A 21,419-nucleotide genomic window follows, 5' to 3' on the forward strand; every position below is an offset into this window, starting at 1 on the left:
GTCTTGGGGTCAATTTGCTCGACTAAAGGCGGTGCTCCAGCATGGCCACAGTCACATGACTGAAACAAGAGTAAAAGAGTATACAAAAATAAACATTATTTTCCCATTTTACTGTTAGTTTTGTTTCATTTTGAAAAATGAAAATTTATTTTATGGTTTATTACTCTTTATATCTTAAATTACATATATATGGAGGCACTAAATCTTTTACGTGCTTAGGGCCTCTATGGGTCTTAATCTGGCCCTGGTAACACATAATTTATGTCATACAAGTAAAACTGGATCAACATATTGGTTTGTTGTCAAAGTCAACTCATCATTTGTTAGTAAAAATGTTATGAATTCAAAGATGCAATGCATTATCCGTGTTGATAGTTAACTCAACTGTTATGGTTGTGTGGCGGAAGGTAAATAAATATATTATCAGCTAATTACTTAGGTAATAGGCAGCAACAGACAATATTTGGTTAGCATCGATTTATAGTGTTTAACGGACTTGCTGAATTTCTCTCTCGACTAATATGTGGAAGCTGTATATATGACTGGTGATGCCCCAGTATGGCCACAGCCTTCGGGCTGAAACACGTTAAAGAATAAAAGAAAAGAGTGTATTTCCTTCCACATAACACACATGCGTTATGATAGATATTAACTACAAGGGGTTGCTGAAAAGCTCCAGGCGTTGAGTAAGAGAAAATACAGGAGGATCAGTTAGGATTTTATTCAACACATTCCCCTCTCAGGTTCACACACTTATTGCAGTGGCCCTTCAGTTCTTCCTAAGCCCTGTAAAAGAACTCAGAAGGTTGGGCCTCCTGCCAGGCCTTTTGCGATACTCTTAAAGCCAGGGAAAGGCGGCGAGCTGGCAGAAGCGTTAGCACGCCGGGTGAAATGCGTAGCCATATTTTGTCTGCCGTTACATTCTGAGTTCAAATTCCTCCGAGGTCGATTTTGCCTTTCATCCTTTCAGGGTCGATAAATTAAGTACCAGTTACACACTGGGGTCGATGTAATCGACTTAATCTGTTTGTCTGTCCTTGTTTGTCCCCTCTGTGTTTAGACCCTTGGGGTAGTAAAGAAATAGAAATAGGTATTTCGTCTGCCGTTACGTTCTGAGTTCAAATTCTGCCGAGGTTGACTTTGCCTTTCATCCTTTTGGGGTCGATAAATTAAGTACCAGTTACGCACTGGGGTCGATGTAATCGACTTAATCTGTTTGTCTGTCCTTGTTTGTCCCCTCTGTGTTTAGACCCTTGGGGTAGTAAAGAAATAGAAATAGGTATTTCGTCTGCCGTTACGTTCTGAGTTCAAATTCCGCTGAGGTCGACTTTGCCTTTCATCCTTTCGGGGTTGATAAATTAAGTGCCAGTTACGCACTGGGGTCGATGTAATCGACTTAATCCCTTCGCCTGTCCTTGTTTGTCCCCTCAGTGTTTAGCCCCTTCTAGGTAATAAAGAAACAGATACTCTTAAAGCTAGGAACTTTTCAGTCTCCTTTCATCTATTCCAACAAATGCACACACGCACAAAGATACACAGACACACGTATTACGATAGATGTTAGTTATCTCCTATCTTGGTCAGGTCATTATGTCAATAATAATACATGCGTTGACATCAAGATTCTTGTGAACCAAATACAAAAGAATGAAGTATATTCTATCTGTTCTGTTCTTTGGAAAACCTTAGTTGCTGGCAGTTTTTGCTATTTGATTTTGACTTTGCATTTAATGAAAAAAAAAAAACCTATCACGGAATGTTTCTTTTTGTGTCTTGTGAACTCTTCAAGCCTGCTTAAACCATCACTGAGCATGACACTATCTAAAGGCACCCATTATCTATCTTTTATTTTTACGATTTTTTTTTTTTTGGTCCTGTAATTTTTCACCAGTGGTATACCTCAGGTACTTTAAACAAGGTGTGCTACCAACTCTTGTACACTCGGATATTGATTTGCAAAATGAACTCTTGTGACTAAATAAATGTTTATGCGTTTCGAAATGGTGCAGAAGGTTTTGAACTGCATCAAAAAAGAGAGAAAAAGGGCAAAAAAGAAACGGAATGTTTATTGGTAGCACACCCTGCAAATACACTTTTATCTGTTTTATTGTTTTGAAATTTAAATACCCTGGTCCCTTGTGTCTCTCTTTCAGTTTTCAAATTATTGATGATGCATTTACTAAATAATTCTTTCTTATTTGTCGCAATTTAAAAAAATTTTTTTTTTATGTGATTCGTTTATTTTAAATTCATTAAACAACAAAGTAAATATATTTATGCAAATAAAGAAGTGCTCCTCTCTCTCTTGCTCGCTCGCACTGTTTTTTCTATCTTTCTCTTACACTATCTCTCTGTCTCTCTACCTCTCTCTCTCTCTCTTTCTCTCTGTCTTTCTGTCTCTGTTTTACATTGTTTATCTCACCCTCTCTGTCTGTCTCTTTTACTCTGTCTGTCTCTTTTACTCTGTCTGTCTCATTCTCTCTTTGTCTTCTCTCTTTCTCTCTCTCTTTCACACTATCTATATCACCCTCTCTGTCTCTCTCTCTCTGTTACACTATCTATCTCACTCTCTGTCTTTCTCTCATTCTCTCTTACACCATCTGTCTCTCTCTCTTTCTCTCTGTCTCTGTTTTACATTGTTTATCTCACCCTCTCTGTCTGTCTCTTTTACACTGTCTGTCTCTTTTACACTGTCTGTCTCACTCTCTCTCTGTCTCTCTTTCACACTATCTATCTCTCCCTCTCTGTCTTTCTCTCATTCTCTCCTACACCATCTGTCTCTCTCTCTCTCGTTCTCTGTTTGTCTTCTCTTCCTTACACAATCTCTCTCTCTTTCTTTCTCTTTCTCTCTCTCACTCTTACTCTGTTACTTATATTATCTGTCTCACTCGTTCTCTCTCTCTCACTCTCTTTCTCTTTTACAATATGTCTATCTCTCTGATACTCTCTCTCTCTCTCTCCATTTTCTCATCCATGGTTTATTTTGCTTCTTCTCTACCAAATTCTTTCTTTTTGCCATTCTCTTGCCACCTGTTTCTTCTCTCTCTGTCTCTGTCTGTCTCTCTCTACCTCTCTATCTCTCTATCTATCTATCTATCTATCTATCTATCTATATCTATCTGTTTGTCTATCTGTCCATCTATCTATCTATCTGTCTGTCTATCTGTCTATCTATCTGTCTGTCTGTCTGTCTGTCTGTCTGTCTGTCTGTCTATCGATCTATCTATCGATCTGTCTATCCATCTATCTATCTATCTCGTCATTATTTATCTGCCTGTCCTTCTCCACCACTCTATATTACTAAATACTGATCGAACCTGTTTATTTGTACCCCAGTTCCTACCTAGATGTGGCCAAGTACGCCGTATTCTATCACCTCTTTTGGGTGACCATGGCCATCGTCTTCTTCGCCGGAACGAATCGAATCAACATATTCGGTCTTGGCTATGTCATCATAGTCTTCTGCTTCATGTGGTTTGGCCGAGAATTTCTGTTGAAGCCCTTGAGAAAGCTACTATGGTGGTAAGTATGTTTGGTTTTTCTCACTTTTTTTCTAGCTTAGAAATATTACGACTGTGTTTTCTGGCATAAAAGTCAATGTGGTACATAGGTAAACATTAAAACATCATCACGATCATTCCAAATCCTGTTGAATTTCACATGGAATTTTTGCTCCTCCAAAGCCGTCTTGGTGCATAATTTGAGCTACCTTTATCTGGCTGTAAATTTTGGTCAGTAAAGTTCTGACTTGTATGCCAGAAGATAGGATTATATAAGCAAAATATGAGTGGGAGGTTATTCAACCATCTAAGGGATAAATGTATCCGTAGACTCTACTGGTGTATTACCTCGCTATGTATAGTCCTAGCTATAAGATACACAGTATTTGGTAATTTAAAGGTAAAACCAAGTCACTAAAATGTAAGTCTAAAGACTTAACAAACTTTTTTCTTTTTCTTTTTCCTTTCTTTTCCCTTTTCTCCTATTTATATTCCTCAGAATCATTCTGATGATGTTTGTTAAATTGAACAAGATAAATGCAAATTTACTTCGATTTGATAAACAGAAACAGCTGTAAATGGTTCTGACTACAATTAAACTATCACTTCTTAATACCAATGATCAACTTCTCATTGTTAATTATTGCTCCATTTCTTTTCTTTTCTACACACACACACACACAGAGTTTATTTACCAGCATACATGTCTACATAGTATATAATGTAAACATTCAAATGTCATCACTGTCTTACCAAATCTTGTTGCATTTCAATGGGAATTTTTGCTTCTCCAAAGTTGTCTTGATGTATAAGTCAAGCTACCTTTTTCTGGCTTTAAATTTTGGTCATAAAAGTTCTTACTTGTATACTGGAAAATACAGTATGTCTGGATGACTTCACAACACGGAAACAAGCCACATTTCTTAACATCTTTTATAGAGTATACTCTGTATTGAGCGTTTGTTGATCATGGTTAAATGCAGGCATAAACACATAGACATGCACGTATGTGCACGTATTCATACTTTTGCCTTTGTTCTGTTAAACAAATCAAATTGAAATTGTGAAATTTTTGTATCTTGGTGTAATCATAACAGCTGTTTAAAAATATGTCCTTTAGTGTACTTTGATTTGGTGGGAATAGAACCAAAAAAAAAAAAGAAAATTAAAAACGGTGTTATTAAAGAAAAGAAAGTAACGAATAAACAAGTAAGCTTCTTATGCTAATTATTTAATTTTCCTCTCGTTAGGTGGAATTTCCTTATTGGTTATACTTTCCTTGTCCTTCTGGTGAAAGTCAGTCTACAGGTAAGACATATCTATTATATAAAATCCATTCTGTCTGTCTGTCTGTGTGTGTGTTGTCTAGGATCTCGGGCATCCTCCATCCGATTGCGCTCAAATTCGATATGTAGATACCGACGGTATCAGGGCGTGTATAAGTCTTGAAAAAATTACAAAAATCGATTCCAGGTGAGAATGCGATCGATAAAGCCATGGGAACGTGTATTTGTATGCGCAAGTACATCAGCTGTTGCGATCGATACTATGCGTACGCGAGAAAAAATGCATTTGCATTTTGCACAAAAAAAGCTGGCTGGTTTGAAATAATGCCACAAAATGCAGTATATTTAAGAGACCAAAAAAGTAAGATGCAAAAGAGATATTTTCTTCAAACTTGGCACGAAGGAAGGAAAGACTATTTCGTTTCTCAAGAAGTTTTTTTTTTTTGCCTTAACTTCGTTAAACAAAACCCAAAATTTTATCGAAATAAAGGCATGCTTAATTATTTTTTAATGAAAAGAAAACACTGATTGCTTTTTATTCAGCACCATCCATTGAACAGGGGGGTGGGGGTGGGGGGCTTTTGCTTGTATATTTATATATATATATATATATATATATATATCATCATTTAATGTCTGTTTTCCATGCTGGCATGAGTTGGACGGTTTGATTGGAACTGATAAGCTAGAGAGTGGCACCAGGTTCCAGTTTGTTGGCAAAGTTTCCATGCTAACCACTCCTAGAGTGTAATGGGTCCTCTTTACGTGCCACTGGCACGAGTGCCATTTACATGACACTGGCAAGAGCCATGACCACAGTTTCACTCATCTTGCTGAGTATATATATATATATATATATATATATATAATATTAATTAGAGACAAAACCACTATTATGCAAATCAAACAAAGATGAATGTCCTTAGAAGTGACAAGAAACAATTGTAGTGGATAACTTAAATTTATTTAATTTATATAATTTTTTTATGTATTGGATTAAGTCTTTCTTTGTTTGATTTGCATAATAGTGGTTTTGTCTCTAATTAATATTATATTATATAATATTTTACTATAAAATTGGATTCAATCCTAAATCTGATTTTTCCCTGTAAATTTGGATTTATTCCCTAATATTTATTATTATATATATATATATATATATATATAACTTTTTTTTAAATAAATAAAACTTTCTTGAATAAATAAAGCATATTTTAAAAATAAATAAAAGCATTTTTTTAATAATAAATAAAACTTTTTTTCAAAAATATCCTTGTTTCTTTTGAAGTTCACAGTCATGATCAATTGTTTATTATTATTATTATTATTATTATTATTATTATTATTATTATTCAGTAGTTTTATTTTTATAGTGTGCTTTCACTTCACTACCGAGCGCAGCTCTGTGTGCCTTGGGTATGTGCTGTGATTTGTTGTGATGCTCTGATGGTTATTGTATGGAAAGTGTTCTGCGTAGGATGTGTGCAGTGCCTAGTAGTGCAATTTTCTGTATGTTATATGTGTTTGTAAGTCTTGGTGTTTTTGTTATGTATTTGTCTGAATATTTTTTTATCAAGCCTAATGCACCTATTATGATAGGAATTGTTTCTGTTTTCAGAACATTATTATTATTATTATTATTATTATTATTATTATTTTCCTTTCAGCTTGTTGGATGTGTTTATTTGGATGGTTTTGGAATTTCCCATTGCTGGGCTGTAAAGTTATTCGGTATTACTTGTCTGAATAGTTTTCAAAAAGGTTAGTCTTGTTGTTGTTCTTCGTATGGTCGTTACTAGCAAAGCACAAATTATGTCGCAGGGTACGCACTGGCAGTAGTTTATTATAAGAGAGATAATCATTTCTAGATCAATCTCTCTCTCTCTCTCCTCTCTCTCTCTCTCTCTCTCTCTCTCTCTCTCTCTCTCCCTCTCTCTCTCTCTCTCTCTCTCCCTCTCTCTCCTAAGAGATGAATAAACAAATACAAATTTCTATTTTATAGAGCAACTTGGTAATTGTGAAGCGGACAAAAATGGTCTGGGATGGGATGTGATCTGCTTTGCTTTCCTTCTACTGCAACGAAGAGTGTATAGCTCCCATTATTTCCGTCATATTGTAGCGGAACTGGAAGCTCAAAGACGATTGGCATCCAGGTTAGTATTCACTGTTCGTTATTTGTTTTTTTTTCTTTAATGAAGAGCTTTTTTTACCTGCTTTATCATTAAGGTGGTGAGCTATCAGAGTAGGTGCTTAACAGTTTTTATACAGGAGTGGCTGTGTGGTAAGTAGCTTGTTTACCAACCACATGGTTCCGGGTTCAGTCCCACTGCGTGGCACCTTGGGCAAGTGTCTTCCACTATAGCCTCGGGCCGACCAAAGCCTTGTGAGTGGATTTGGTAGACGGAAACTGAAAGAAGCCCGTCGTATATATATATGTATGTGTGTGTATATGTTTGTGTGTCTGTGTTTGTCCCCCCAACATCAATTGACAACCGATACTGGTGTGTTTACGTCACCGTCACTTAGCGGTTCGGCAAAAGAGACCGATAGAATAAGTACTAGGCTTACAAAGAATAAGTCCTGGGGTTGATTTGCTCGACTAAAGGCGGTGCTCCAGCATGGCCACAGTCAAATGACTGAAACAAGTAAAAGAGTTCTTTATATTCTCAATTCAAATTCCTGCGAAGTCAACTTTATCCGTCTTATTTTTGAGCTTGATAAAATAAAGTATCAGTCGAGTACCGGGGTCAGTGTAATTGACCAGCTCCGACCAGCTCAAAATTGCTGGCCTTGAACCGATATTCGAAACTATTATTATTACTAAAACTAAGGTGGTCAGCTGGTAGAATTGTTATCACACCAGGTAAAATGCTTAGCAGCATTTTGTCCATCTTCATGTTCCGAGTTCAAATTCTGCTGAGGTCAGCTCTGCCTTTCATCCTTTCGGGGTTCAATGTAATAAGTACCAGGTGAGCATGGGGGTTTATGTGATTAACTTAGCCCCTCCCTTGATACTGCTTGCCTTGTGCCAAAATTTGAAATCATCATCATCATCATCATCATCATCATCATCATCACCACCACCACCACCACCACCACCACCACCACCACCACCACCATCCATCCATCCATCCATCCATCCACCCACCCTTATTATTATTATCATTATTATTATTATTATCATTATTATTATCATTATTATTATTATTATCATTATTATTATCATTATTATTATTATTATCATTATTATTATCATTATTATTATTATTATCATTATTATTATCATTATTATTATCATTATTATTATTATTATCATTATTATTATCATTATTATTATCATTATTATTATCATTATTATTATTATTATCATTATTATTATTGAGTGAGAGAGCAGTGCATGCCATCAAAGTGGCACTGGGGTAAAATATACGAAGCCCAGTATACCCATCATGACTACCCGTCTGATAAGGGCACATGTATCACAACCATATGTGCGTGACATGGTGATATCATATCAAGATAAACAGCACATGACCTTGCAGGTGGGGCCCAGTTAGAATTTTCTTCTGGTCAAGTAACCCATCCCTCTCAAAAGGTCCCTGGATAAGGATTATTTAAGGATCTTGAACGAAACACCCATGTTTCCAAAGGTGAATTATTATTATTATTATTACTATTGTTAGGGCAGTCAGCTGGCAAAACCGTTAGCATGCTAAACAAAATGCTTAGTGGTTTTTCACCTGTCGCTACATTCTGAGTTCAAATTCTGCCAAGGTTAGCTTTACTTTTTATCCTTTCGGGGTTGATAAAATAAGAACCAGTTGAACACGAAGGGGGGGGGGGGGTCAATGTAATTGTTAATAACAGTTCTTTTCTACTCTCCCCATCTCCTCACTTTGTCTATTACTGGTCAATCACTAAACAAACCCGCTTATTTTGTCCAGAGGAGCTGAACTGATCAATCGTATTCTGATCAGAGAAGTGCTGCTTCAGAAAGAGAGAGAAACTGAAGTGTTGTACACAATCAAGCAAAAGATGGAGCATTTGAAAACCAAGCAAGCCGGACTGAAGAAGAGCTTCCATGAACCCGATGAACATTTCCAAGGTATTTTTTTTATTATTGTTCTGGATGGAAGCACTCCATCGGTTACGGCGATGAGGGTTCCGGTTGATCCAAATCAACGGAACAGCCTGCTCGTGAAATTAACGTGTAAGTGGCTGAGCACTCCACAGACACGTGCACCCTTAACGTAGTTCTCGGGGATATTCAGCGTGACACAGAGAGTGACAAGGCCGGCCCCTTGAAATACAGGTACAACAGAAACAGGAAGTAAGACTGAGAGAAAGTTGTGGTGAAAGAGTACAGCAGGGATCACCACCATCCCCTGCCGGAGCGTCGTGGAGCTTTTAGGTGTTTTCGCTCAATAAACACTCACAACGCCCGGTCTGGGAATCGAAACCGCAATCCTACGACCGCGAGTCCGCTGCCCTAACCACTGGGCCATTGCGCCTCCACATTATTGTTCTATTGTTATACTGATGATGACACTCTACTATTTTCTCTTAGATGGGTTTTGCAGTCCTTACATCCAGATCAGTGGAGCATGACCTATTTGAGTTGTGTATTACTGTTGATCACGTGGAGCTGCAATGGCCGAGTGGTTAGGGCAGCGGACTCGCAGTTGTAGGATCGCGGTTTCGATTCCCAGACCGGGCGTTGTGAGTGTTTATTGAGCGAAAACACCTAAAGCTCCACGAGGCTCCGGCAGGGGGCTGTGGCGACCCCTGCTATACTCTTTCACCACAAATTTCTCTCACTCTTTCTTCTGTTGGCCTGCTCACTTAGCCAGCGGGTTGGCGTCACTTGAAGGCTAAAAACAATGCAAAGCGCATTGTGACCAGCAATGTGTAGCAACATCTGATAGCTTGGTCGATCAAGGTGGTCACGATGATTACGGTTAATCACACACATCAAAGCTAGAGGGAATTCAGGCTTTGTATAGGATTATAATGTTGGGACTGTCAGAAAATGGGGTTAAGGGTTGGGTGTAGGATGCTATTATAAAGTATTGCATTGGGGGCTTAGAGCAGCATCCCCACCCTTTTTTGTCTGAAGGACTGGTTCCATGCAAGACAATTTTATCATAGGCCAGGGCATCATGCACTTAGTATAATAAAGTGTATAGGAGTGGATGTGTGGTAAGTAGCTTGTTTACCAACCACATGGTTCCGAGTTCAGTCCCACTGCGTGGCACCTTGGGCAAGTGTCTTCTACTATAGCCTCGGGCTGACCAAAGCCTTGTGAGTGGATTTGGTAGATGGAAACTGAAAGAAGCCCGTCGTATATATGTATATATATATATATGTTTGTGTGTCTGTGTTTGTCCCCCTAGCATTGCTTGACAACCGATGGTGGTGTGTTTATGTCCCCGTCACTTAGCGGTTCGGCAAAACAGACCAATAGAATAAGTACTGGGCTTACAAAGAATAAGTGTCGGGGTCGAGTTGCTCGACTAAAGGCGGTGCTCCAGCATGGCCGCAGTCAAATGACTGAAACAAGTAAGAGAGTAATATATATAAAATGCAAAAAAAAACCACCCTGCAGACTGCAATAGTCTCTTTACTCTTACTCTTTTACTTGTCTCAGTCATTTGACTGTGGCCGTGCTGGAGCACCGCCTTTAGTTGAGCAAATCAACCCCAGGACTTATTCTTTATAAGCCTAGTACTTATTCTATCAGTCTCTTTTGCCGAACCGCTAAGTGACAGGGATGTAAACACACCAGCATCGGCTGTCAAGTGATGTTGGGGTGACAAACACAGACACAAATGCACACACACGCACACACAAACATATATATATATATATATATATATATATATATATATATACACACACACACACACAAATATACAACAGGCTTCTTTCAGTTTCCGTCTACCAAATCCACTCATAAGGCTTTGATTGGCCTGAGGCTATAGTAGAAGACACTTGCCCAAGGTGCCACGCAGTGGGACTGAACCCGGAACTTACCACACAGCTACTCCTACGCCTAGTCAATAAAGAAATACAAATAAAATTTTAAAATTTATTCTTTCTAGGTGACCCAGTGAACCTATAAATAAATAAATATATTCCAGATTGACCATCCCATCTTTAATAGGCATAATGTATCTATCTATGTGGTTTTGCATTTTGTGGACAATGACCATTTAATTGGTTACAGCTAATGATTAGAGTGATCAGGGGACATCTGTGCAACATGGACAGAACAGACACCACAGGAGATTTCTGTTAAAAAATCACCTGATTATTTGGTTTTCTCATCAACATTCATATTGGCAAAAGGTGTCTGTCTGTCTGTCAAGATATTCTCTCTTCAGGGTATTAGTCTAAAGATACTTGCTCAAGTGCTATTTAGTAGGATCTAATCTGGAGCTACATGGTTGTGAAGCCAACTTCCTAACTATGCAGCCATGTGCCCAGGGTTACACCACCTTGCCTACATCTAGAATGACATTATCCAATGTGTATTTTGTTTTTTTATGACAGCAGTGTGGAAGATTTGACTGCTATTTCTAAAACATGTGGCTGTGTGGTAAGAAGCTTGCTTCCCAACCACAAGGCTTTGGGTTCAGTCCCACTGTTCAGCACCTTAGATGAATGTCTTCTACTAAGCCTCAAGCCCATCAAAGCCTTGTGAGTGGATTTGGTAGATAGAAACTGAAAGAAGCCCATCATGTATGTGTGTGTATGTGTGTGTGTCTTTGTGTCTGTATTTGTCCCCTACCACCATTTGACAACCTGTGTTGTTGTGTTTGCATCCCCATAATTTAGCAGTTCAACAAAAGAAACCAAGTACCAAGCTTAAAAAATAATAAATACAGGGGTTGATTCACTTGAATAAAAATCTTCAAGGCAGTGCCCCAGCATGGCCACAGTCTAATGACTGAAACGAGTAAAAGATAAAAGATAAACCACTATGGGTTCCCCTCATTGGCTCCGTAAAGGGATGTTTCATGTTAATGTGAATCCATTGAATTTATACTTTTTAAGAGACCTGCACTTTTTGATTTTAGGACATATGAGACCTTAAATCCTTCTGGTTTTGTTGATCTTAATCTGAGATTCATCCACAGTTTTAAGTCTCAATTTGTGGGAGCTTACAGTTTTTGTGTTTTTGGTTTTGAAGTGTGATGTTTTTAACCCTTTAGCATTTAAACTGGCCATATCCGGCCAAAAGTATTCTGCTTGTTTTATGTTCAAACTGGCCAGATCTGGTCTCTCACACCAACCCTACAATATCATCTTAAAAATTAACAGCTTCCTCATCAAAATCTCAAAGCTACAAGATAATGCATGATTAGTTCAAGACAGTGTGGATAAAAAGGATTAATTTTGGCAGAATAATGTGAACACTAAAGGGTTAAAAGTCAAATTTTGTGATTTTAGTTTCAGCTTTTTCTCTTTCCTAATTGTATTTTATTGACTTAATTTTTGACTCCGTTGTTTACAATCCTTCACCTTGTCCTATCTTCTTTTTTCAGCTATCCGCTCTGGAGACTATTATTTATTTGAAGATGAAACAGAAGAGGTACCTGAAAGCCCAGATCAGGGCCCAACCACTTCTTTGAATATTGGTCGGCCAGAACGGAGTGGCAGTGAAGATAAATCATTGGGGCCACTTCAGGTAAGAATTTCTGCTTAACCCTTTTTGTCTAAAACATTTTCGTCAGTTTTAGTCCTAAATGGCCATGTTTGTTTCCAGACTTTTAGTTGGCCCTTATTTCACATGTTCTGAGTAATATAGAACTTCCCTTTCATAAGTCCCAAGTTACTCTGGTGGTTGAAAAAACTGGGAATGTGTAACATATATGATGCCAGAGAGATATGTCCTGTGCATTACATGTGATGTACAAGTCAGGCGAAAGGTTAATATCTAAAGTTTGTTTTATCTGACTGGTCTCCGTGCTGGTGGCACGTAAAAAGCACCATCCGATCGTGGCTGTTGCCAGCCTTGTCTGTTCTCCGTGCTGGTGGCACGTAAAAAGCACCATCCGATCGTGGCCGTTTGCCAGCCTCATCTGGCACCTGTGTCAGTGGCACGTAAAAAGCACCCACTACACTCACGGAGTGGTTGGCATTAGGAAGGGCATCCAGTTGTAGAAACACTGCCAGATCAGACTGGGCCTGGCGCAGCCTTCTGGCTTCCCAGACCCCATTTGAACCATCCAACCCATGCTAGCATGGAAAGCGGACGTTAAACAATGATGATGATGATGATGATGATGATCTGTGTCAACTATAAAACGTTTCTGTAAAGAATCTACAATTATATCATCATCATCATCATCATCATCATCGTTTAATGGCCGCTTTCCATGCTGGCATGGGTTGGACGGTTTGACTAAGGGCTGGCAAGCCAGTAGGCTGCACCAGGCTCCAATCTGACCTGGCAAGGTTTCTACAGCTGGATGCCCTTCCTAACACCAACCACTCTGAGAGTGTAGTGCATGCTTTTTACATGCCACCAGCACTGGAGTCGGTCAGTGGGCACTGGCACTGACCATGTTCAGATGGTGCTTTTCTATATGCCACCAGCATGGGAGCTAGTCAGGTGGCCCTGGCATTGACCATGTTCAGATGGTGCTTTTCTATGTGCCACCAGCATGGGAGCTAGTCAGGGGGCACTGGCATTGACCATGTTCAGTTGGTGCTTTTCTATGTTCCACCAGCATGGGAGCTAGTCAGGGGGCACTGGCACTGACCATGTTCAGATGGTGCTTTACTATGTGCCACCAGCATGGGAGCTAGTCAGGGGGCACTGGCACTGACCATGTTCAGATGGTGCTTTACTATGTGCCACCAGCATGGGAGCTAGTCAGGGGGCACTGGCACTGACCATGTTCAGATGGTGCTTTACTATGTGCCACCAGCATGGGAGCTAGTCAGGGGGCACTGGCACTGACCATGTTCAGATGGTGCTTTACTATGTGCCACCAGCATGGGAGCTAGTCAGGGGGCACAGGCACTGACCATGTTCAGATGGTGCTTTTCTATGTGCCACCAGCATAGGAGCTAGTCAAGGAGCACTGGCACTGACCATGTTCAGATGGTGCTTTTCTATGTGCCACCAGCATGGGAGCTAGTCAGGGGGCTCTGGCACTGACCATGTGCAGATGGTGCTTTTCTATGTGCCACCAGCATGGGAGCTAGTCAGGGGGTCACTGGCATTGACCATGTGCAGATGGTGCTTTTCATGTGCCACTGGAGCCAGTCAGATGGCACTGGTATTGAAGTCGGCTTTGGTGTCTATGGCTGGATGCCCTTCCTAACACCAACCACTTTTAATGTAGTATCGTTTAGTAAGAGCTGCTACAGTGGCTGTCTTCTTATATAACAACCTCATTTGGTAATCTTTATATATAAAAGTGAAGTTGTGTGTCTGTCTCCTACGATTTAGATTCCTAACTACTCCCACATTTTGCGGTGCAGTGTAACCAAAAGCGGGTATCTTATAGTCGTAATTCATATCGAGCCCTTCTGGGTATTAGCGCGCGTCTATGATGAGTCTACGATTTTTAAAAAATTTACCATAATTTTTCCGTATTTTTAATGCATTTTCGCTCGGTTTATATAAGGGAAGTAACTCTCTAAAAATTTATTATTAAATCTCAGAACGTAAAAAGCTACAGTAACACCCCCCCCCCCTTTGTGGTTAGCCATATTGAGATGGCTATTATACTTTACATCTCTAAAAATGCTTATATAGTTATTTCCCTTACAAACCCGAGCAACGCCGGGTGATACTGCTAGTATATACATAAAAAGTACTGAGTCCACTCTGCATAGTGACTGGTGTTAGGAAGGGCATCCAGCTATAAAAACCCTGCCAAAACAGAAAGAACAGGCACAGTACCTTGGGGTAGTCTTCTGTTTGGCTTGCTCCTGTCAACTGTCCTACTCATGCATGCTTGGAAGACAGATGTTAAACAATGCTGTTGATGATTATGCAAATCTGCTTCATTTACCAAAGAAATTTTTGATAATGTAGCCCCTCATTTTAATAATGCTTCAGAATTTAGTCAATTCAAAAATTAAATCACTTATGCTCCAATGCTAAAAAGTTATCCTGGACTATCGTTTGGTTTATCTCGCTTTTCCTTAAGCATTTTGGTAAATATTGCTAAAAGTTTCCTAATCCTAAAAGATTAGGATTTCCCAATTAACTATTGCTACAGAAAACTATTCAACCGAAATTGTCCTAAACATGAGCTAAAGCTGTACTTTCAACATGAAAAATATTTGTAGTAAAGATTGTTTGCCAACATAACATGGCAGTCCTGGTTTAGGGCTAATGTTGCTGTAATTGTTGCACCACCTCTAGCCGAACGATTATTCTGTGCTGATGAAGGGAAATAACCCAGAAATCGTGATACTCAGATATTGTTTTGAGCTGACTGGGGATGCTAGATTCCCTTGTTTGAAAATATAAGGACACAGATTGCGTCGTATAGCCAGCTGGAGACGATGTCTCCTGGGGCTAAATTACAGCAAAATTCGTCCTAAACCTGGACTGCCATGTTGTGTTGGCAAACAATCTTTACTACAAAGTACTGTTGCTGAATATCTCACATTGTGAGATTTTAAAAATAGTAATTTCCTAATGAAAAATATTATCATTAATAGAATTAACTGAAGGTTGACTGCATTTGTAGAAATACTAATGCATGTCCACATCATCATTTCAGGAATAGTGTCCTTGAAACTACTTTATATATGAACTAGCAGCTAAGCATGGTTTCACCCGGTCTGTTTCGATGATGTGGCTGTGATTGTTTTCGGTTAGGCATAATCTACGACAGCGTTTCTCAACCTTATAATTTCGGGTCCCCTGTTTCGATTGGAGCCTCCAGCTATATGAAAATTTCCTGACTCCCTTCCCATCAGAAAACAGCTTCAGGAGTTGTGAAGAACCAATTTGTACATAGTCTGTTTCCGAGAGCTATTCTATTGGACCTCTGTCTAATCATTAAAACATTGATTTAATTATGAACATAGAAAGAAATTATACATTAATCCCTATTTTTGTAAGCAGTTGTATCTGTGAAAAAAATTTATTTGCAGAAGAAAGAGGGGAATTCCATTAGAAAAAGTTTCAAGTGATTTTCTAAGTAACTATGGGGGCTAGGAAAAAAATACAAACTGCATTCCAATCTATGCACCTGTTTCCACATGTGTGCCATTTTTCAGGTGAATCCACTCAGCCGTTTGGCTGTGAACCTCAAGACAAGAAAGAATACAACGATCGCCCATGTCCAATTTATATTATAGAGTAGAAATGATATTTTGCTTTGTGACTCATTTGAATCTTATTAACACTGTCCCTTTGTTTGCTACATCTTAGCTGTTGTCCACCGCTATCGACTCAGGAACTGACACAGCTCTGGAGAAGGCAAGAGAAGATACAGACCAACCAGGTCAACATCAAGACTCTACACCATCGCCTGTAAGTAAATAAGAGATGATGCAAGATTATCTGTTTTATAGCTTCTCTTTTTTTTTAATAAATCTGTTGTTTCTTGTTTTAACCTTTAGCGTTCGGATACTCTGTCAAACGTAATGCTTATTGGTTTGCAGTGTTTTGAATCATGAATTATCTTGTAGCTTCAAGATTTTGATAATGTGATTGTTTACTTTTAGAATGACACTGTGTAGGATAGATGTGAGAGGCCAGAGCTGGCCAATTTGAACATAAAATGGGTAGAATACCTGGACCTGATATCTGATACCTGGTCTAAATGCTAAGTGGTTAAACAGTTCATTATTTACATTAGACAGATATTTGTCCTCATCTTGTTTGTTGTTAACCCTTTTAATACCAACCCAGCTGAAACTACTTCTGGCTCTGTAGTACAAATGTCTTGTTTTCATAAGTTTTGAATAAAAATCTTCCACCAAACCTTAGTCACAATTTATGTTCCTAACACTAGCTTAATAATAACCAAGTTAGTTTACTAAATTCTTTGTTATATTTAAAATAAATTGAAAGAAACACAGAGCATCTCCAAATAAATACAGTAACGAATGGATTAAATATATAATAGAGAAACAATTCTTAACCCTTTTGATACCAACCCAGCTGAAACCGGCTCTGGCTCTGTAGTACAAATGTCTTGTTTTCATAAGTTTTGAATTAAAATCTTCCACCACTCTTTAGTCACAATTTATTTTCCTAATACTAGCCTAATGATAACTAAGTTATTGTACCAAATTCTTTATTATATTTATTATATTTATTATATTAAATGAAAGAAACACAGAGCATCTCAACAGAAATACAGTAATGAAAGGGTTAATGTGTTAACAACAAAGAAGATGACAAATATCCATCAAATGTAAATAATGTACACAATTCCTCATCTCAGATATAGAAACTGGTTAAACAGTTGTTACTTATCATAACACTACTTCAGCTTTTGTTGCAATTAAGTACACTGTATGGTTGAATTCAATTATATTTCTCCAGTTGCATTCGGCATCTTCTGGCAGAAACGTTAGCACGCCGGGCAAAATGCTTAGCAGTATTTCGTCTGCCGTTACGTTCTGAGTTCAAATTCCGCCGAAGTCGACTTTGCCTTTCATCCTTTCGGGGTCGATAAATTAAGTACCAGTCACGCACTGGGGTCGATGTAGTCGACTTAATCCGTTTGTTCTTGTTTGTCCCCTCTGTGTTTAGCCCCTTGTGGGCAATAAATAAATAGGTATTTCGTCTGCTGTTACGGTCTGAGTTCAAATTCCGCTGAGGTCGACTTTGCCTTTCATCCTTTCGGGGTCGATAAATTAAGTACCAGTTACGCACTGGGGTCGATGTAATCGATTTAATCCGGTTGTCTCTCCTTGTTTGTCCCCTCTGTGTTTAGCCCCTTGTGGGTAGTAAAGAAATATATTATTGTTATTGTACAAAATAAGAAAATGAGTGTAATTATTGTACTGTATTAATGTCTAATCTTAATGCTCTTGTGTAGTGTTTTAATAAAGTATGTGATTCGGTATTATCTGATAGTTGATAAATGATTTAGATGTATTTCTCCATTTTCTTATTTTGTATTATTAATTTATGGTAAAAATAATTTTACCGTTGCCCACCTAATACAGTAAATGAATTAATTGCATCGCAATTCTTAACATTTATGTATTAGCTTTGTTGGGTACTTCTCTAGCAGTATATTGGATATATGTTATCCCATGGAGGGTTGAATTTACAACCCCTATCTCATTTTATAATTATTGTTATTGTAAATATTTCACACAAATTCCTTTCAATCTTTCCCTTCTTTCATTTAAGAAACGCATCGCGATCGACATGGGATCTTCCGTTGATAAGGTTGAAGATGAAGAAACTACTAAACCTAAAGGTTTGTTGCAGTTTGTTTGGTATTTTAATTGTCGGTCTTTTTATCTTTTACTAGTAGTATCGCCCGGCGTTGCTCGGGTTTGTAAGGGAAATAACTATACAGCATTTTTAGAGAGTTATAGCCAAAAAATAGCAAAAAAATGCATTAAAAATGGAAAAAAAATTGATGGTAAATTTTTTAAAAATCGTGATTGTTCATCGTAGACATTTTTAGAGAGTTACTTCCCTTTAAAAAATATGCATGAAAATGGAAAAAAATGATGGTAAAATATTTTAAAATTGTAGACTCATCGTAGACGCGCGCTAATACCAAAGGCTCGATATGAATCACGACTATAAGATACCCGGTTTTGGTTAAACTGCACCGCAAAATGTGGGAGTAGTTAGGAATCTAAATCGAAGGGGACAGACACTCACACAACTACATCATCATCATCATCGTCGTTTAACGTCCGTTCTCCATGCTAGCATGGGTTGGACGGTTCGACCGGGGTTCTGGGAAGCCAGAAGGCTGCACCAGGCTCCAGTCTAATTTGGCAATGTTTCTACAGCTGGATGCCCTTCCTAACGCCAACCACTCCGTGAGTGTAGTGGGTGCTTTTTACGTGCCACCTGCACAGGTGCCAGGCGGGGCTGGCAACGGCCACGGTCAGATTGGTGTATTTTATGTGCCACCGGCACGGAAGCCAGTCGAGGCGGTGCTGGCATCGGCCACGAGTCGGATAGTGCTTTTTACGTACCACCAGACCAGGGATCCTGGCTGGTTCAATTCGATTTCGATTCGCTTGCCCCAACATGTCTTCACAAGCAAAGGGGGTTGGCAAGGGTGCCTGTCGTACGGTCGCATTGGAGTATTTTACGTGCCACGGCCACGAGTCGGATAGTGCTTTACGTACCACCAGACCAGGGATCCTGGCTGGTTCAATTCGATTTCGATTTCGCTTGCCCCAACATGTCTTCACAAGCAAAGGGGGTTGGCATGGGTGCCTGTCGTACGGTCGCATTGGAGTATTTTACGTGCCACGGCCCCGAGTCGGATAGTGCTTTTTACGTACCACCAGGCCAGGGATCCTGGCTGGTTCAATTCGGTTTCGATTTCGATTTCGATTTCGCTTGCCCCAACATGTCTTCGCAAGCATGGGGGGTTGGGATGGGTGTCTGTCGTCGGATGAGGTTCTATATCGACTTCGCTTGCCTCAACCGGTCTTTGTGTCCAAGGGAGGAAAGGCATTCATAAGTGGGCTGGGCTCACTTGTCCTGCCTGGTCTTCTCACGTACAGAATATTTCCAAAGGTCTCGGTCTCTGGTCATTTCCTCAGTGAGGCCTAAAGTTCGAAGGTCGTGCTTCACCACCTCGTCCCAGGTTTTCCTGGGTCTACCTCTTCCACGGGTTCCCTCAACTGCTAGGGATTGGCACTTTCTCACACACCTATCTTCATCCATTCTCGCCACATGACCATACCAGCGCAATCGTCTCTCTTGCACACCACAACTGATGCTTCTTAGGTACAACATTTCTCTCAAGGTGCTAACGCTCTGTCGAGTATGTACACTGACATTACACATCCATCGGAGCATACTGGCTTCATTCCTCACGAGCTTACGCATGTCCTCAGCAGTCACAGCCCATGTTTCGCTGCCATGTAGCATGGCTGTTCGTACACACGCATCATACAGTCTGCCTTTTACTCTGAGCGAGAGGCCTTTAGTCACCAGCAGAGGTAAGAGCTCCCTAAACTTTGCCCAGGCTATTCTTATTCCTCTAGCAGTTACACTTTCAGCGCACCCACCCCCACTACTGACTTGGTCACCTAGATAACGGAAGCTATCAACTACTTCTAGTTTTTCCCCCTGGAAAGTGACGGAAGTTGTTTTCTGCAGATTTTCGGAGGTTAATGCTCCCGAGCATCTGCCACATACAAAAACTATCTTCCCAGGTAGCCTACCTTTGACATTGCTGCACCTCTTATGTGTCCATAGCTTACACTGGGTACATCTTATAGAGAGTTTCTACCTACACCTTTTCTACAGATCGAGCAGGGCCATCTTCCTGAAGATATTTGTGGATTGTCTACCTTTCTACTTATTAGTACTTTGGTTTTAGCTAGGTTGACTCTAAGGCCCCTTGATTCTAACCCTCCTTCCACACCTGGAACTTCTCCTCCAGTTCTGATAGTGACTCAGCAATAAGAGCAAGGTCGTCAGCGTAGAGGAGCTCCCAGGGACAGCCTGTCTTGAATTCCTCCGTAATTGCCTGGAGTACTATGATAAATAGGAGGGGGCTGAGTACTGAACCCTGGTGGACCCCAACCTCTACTTTGAATTCTTCTGTGTACATGTTGCCAACCCTAACCTTACTTACGGCATCTCTGTACATGGCTTGCACAGTCCTCACCAGCCATTCATCTATCCCTAGTTTCCTCATTGACCACCAGATAAGGGATCGGGGGACCCTATCAAAAGCTTTCTCCATGTCAACGAAAGCCAGGTACAGGGGCTTATCTTTGGCTAGGTATTTCTCCTGCAGCTGCCTTACCAGGAATATAGCATCAGTGGTACTTTTTCCTGGCACGAACCCAAACTGCATCTCATCTAAACTAACTCTCTCTCTAATTAGTTGGGCTATGACCCTCTCCGTAACCTTCATTACTTGATCCAACAGCTTGATACCTCTGTAATTATTTGTATCTAGGGCATCACTTTACCTTTGTAGCAGTTGACTAGTATGCTGCTGCACCAGTCATTGGGTATGACTCCTTCGTGTATCACCTGGTTGACTATACGGGTGACTAGGTTATAGCCGACACTGCCAGATATTTTGAGCATCTCTGCAGTAATTCCTGATGGGCCTGGGGCTTTCCCTGTCTTCATGCTTCTAATTGCCTTAGCTACCACGGAACTATCAACTCGGATAGCTGGTCCCTCTGTAGGGTCAACATTCGGCAGACTCTCTTTATCCCATTCATTTTCCTCATTCAGTAACCTTTCATAGTGGCGTCTCCAAGCTTCTCTCTTTGCATCCTCATTTAGCGCAAGTGAACCATCCTCCATGCGAACACATTTCTCTCCTACCACATCACGATTCTCTCTCACACACTGTCTTGCAACACGAAATACCTCAAGTCTTTCATCCTCACGGCGCAGGACATTGGCAAATTTCTCTTATCTGCTTCCCCTCTGGCTAGATAGACCTGTCTCCTAGCTTCCCTTCTGGCA

The 21,419-nt window shown here is 39.8% G+C and overlaps 1 protein-coding gene across 2 annotated transcripts in view; it reads left to right on the forward strand.

The window, feature by feature from the left end:
- Nucleotides 1-21,419, forward strand: part of LOC115221801 (piezo-type mechanosensitive ion channel component 1) — a 273,364-nt gene that overhangs the window by 175,783 nt on the left and 76,162 nt on the right. For both annotated transcript variants that reach the window (XM_036510979.1, XM_029792033.2), the window contains 8 exons: nucleotides 3,337-3,522; nucleotides 4,751-4,808; nucleotides 6,454-6,547; nucleotides 6,789-6,939; nucleotides 8,731-8,891; nucleotides 12,334-12,476; nucleotides 16,194-16,295; nucleotides 18,135-18,204. In XM_036510979.1, coding sequence (XP_036366872.1) covers nucleotides 3,337-3,522; nucleotides 4,751-4,808; nucleotides 6,454-6,547; nucleotides 6,789-6,939; nucleotides 8,731-8,891; nucleotides 12,334-12,476; nucleotides 16,194-16,295; nucleotides 18,135-18,204 — 965 coding nt within the window. The remainder of the gene's footprint in view (nucleotides 1-3,336; nucleotides 3,523-4,750; nucleotides 4,809-6,453; nucleotides 6,548-6,788; nucleotides 6,940-8,730; nucleotides 8,892-12,333; nucleotides 12,477-16,193; nucleotides 16,296-18,134; nucleotides 18,205-21,419) is intronic.

This window comes from Octopus sinensis, linkage group LG18, assembly GCF_006345805.1.
Source record: "Octopus sinensis linkage group LG18, ASM634580v1, whole genome shotgun sequence".
NCBI classification, from domain to species: Eukaryota; Metazoa; Mollusca; class Cephalopoda; order Octopoda; family Octopodidae; genus Octopus; species Octopus sinensis.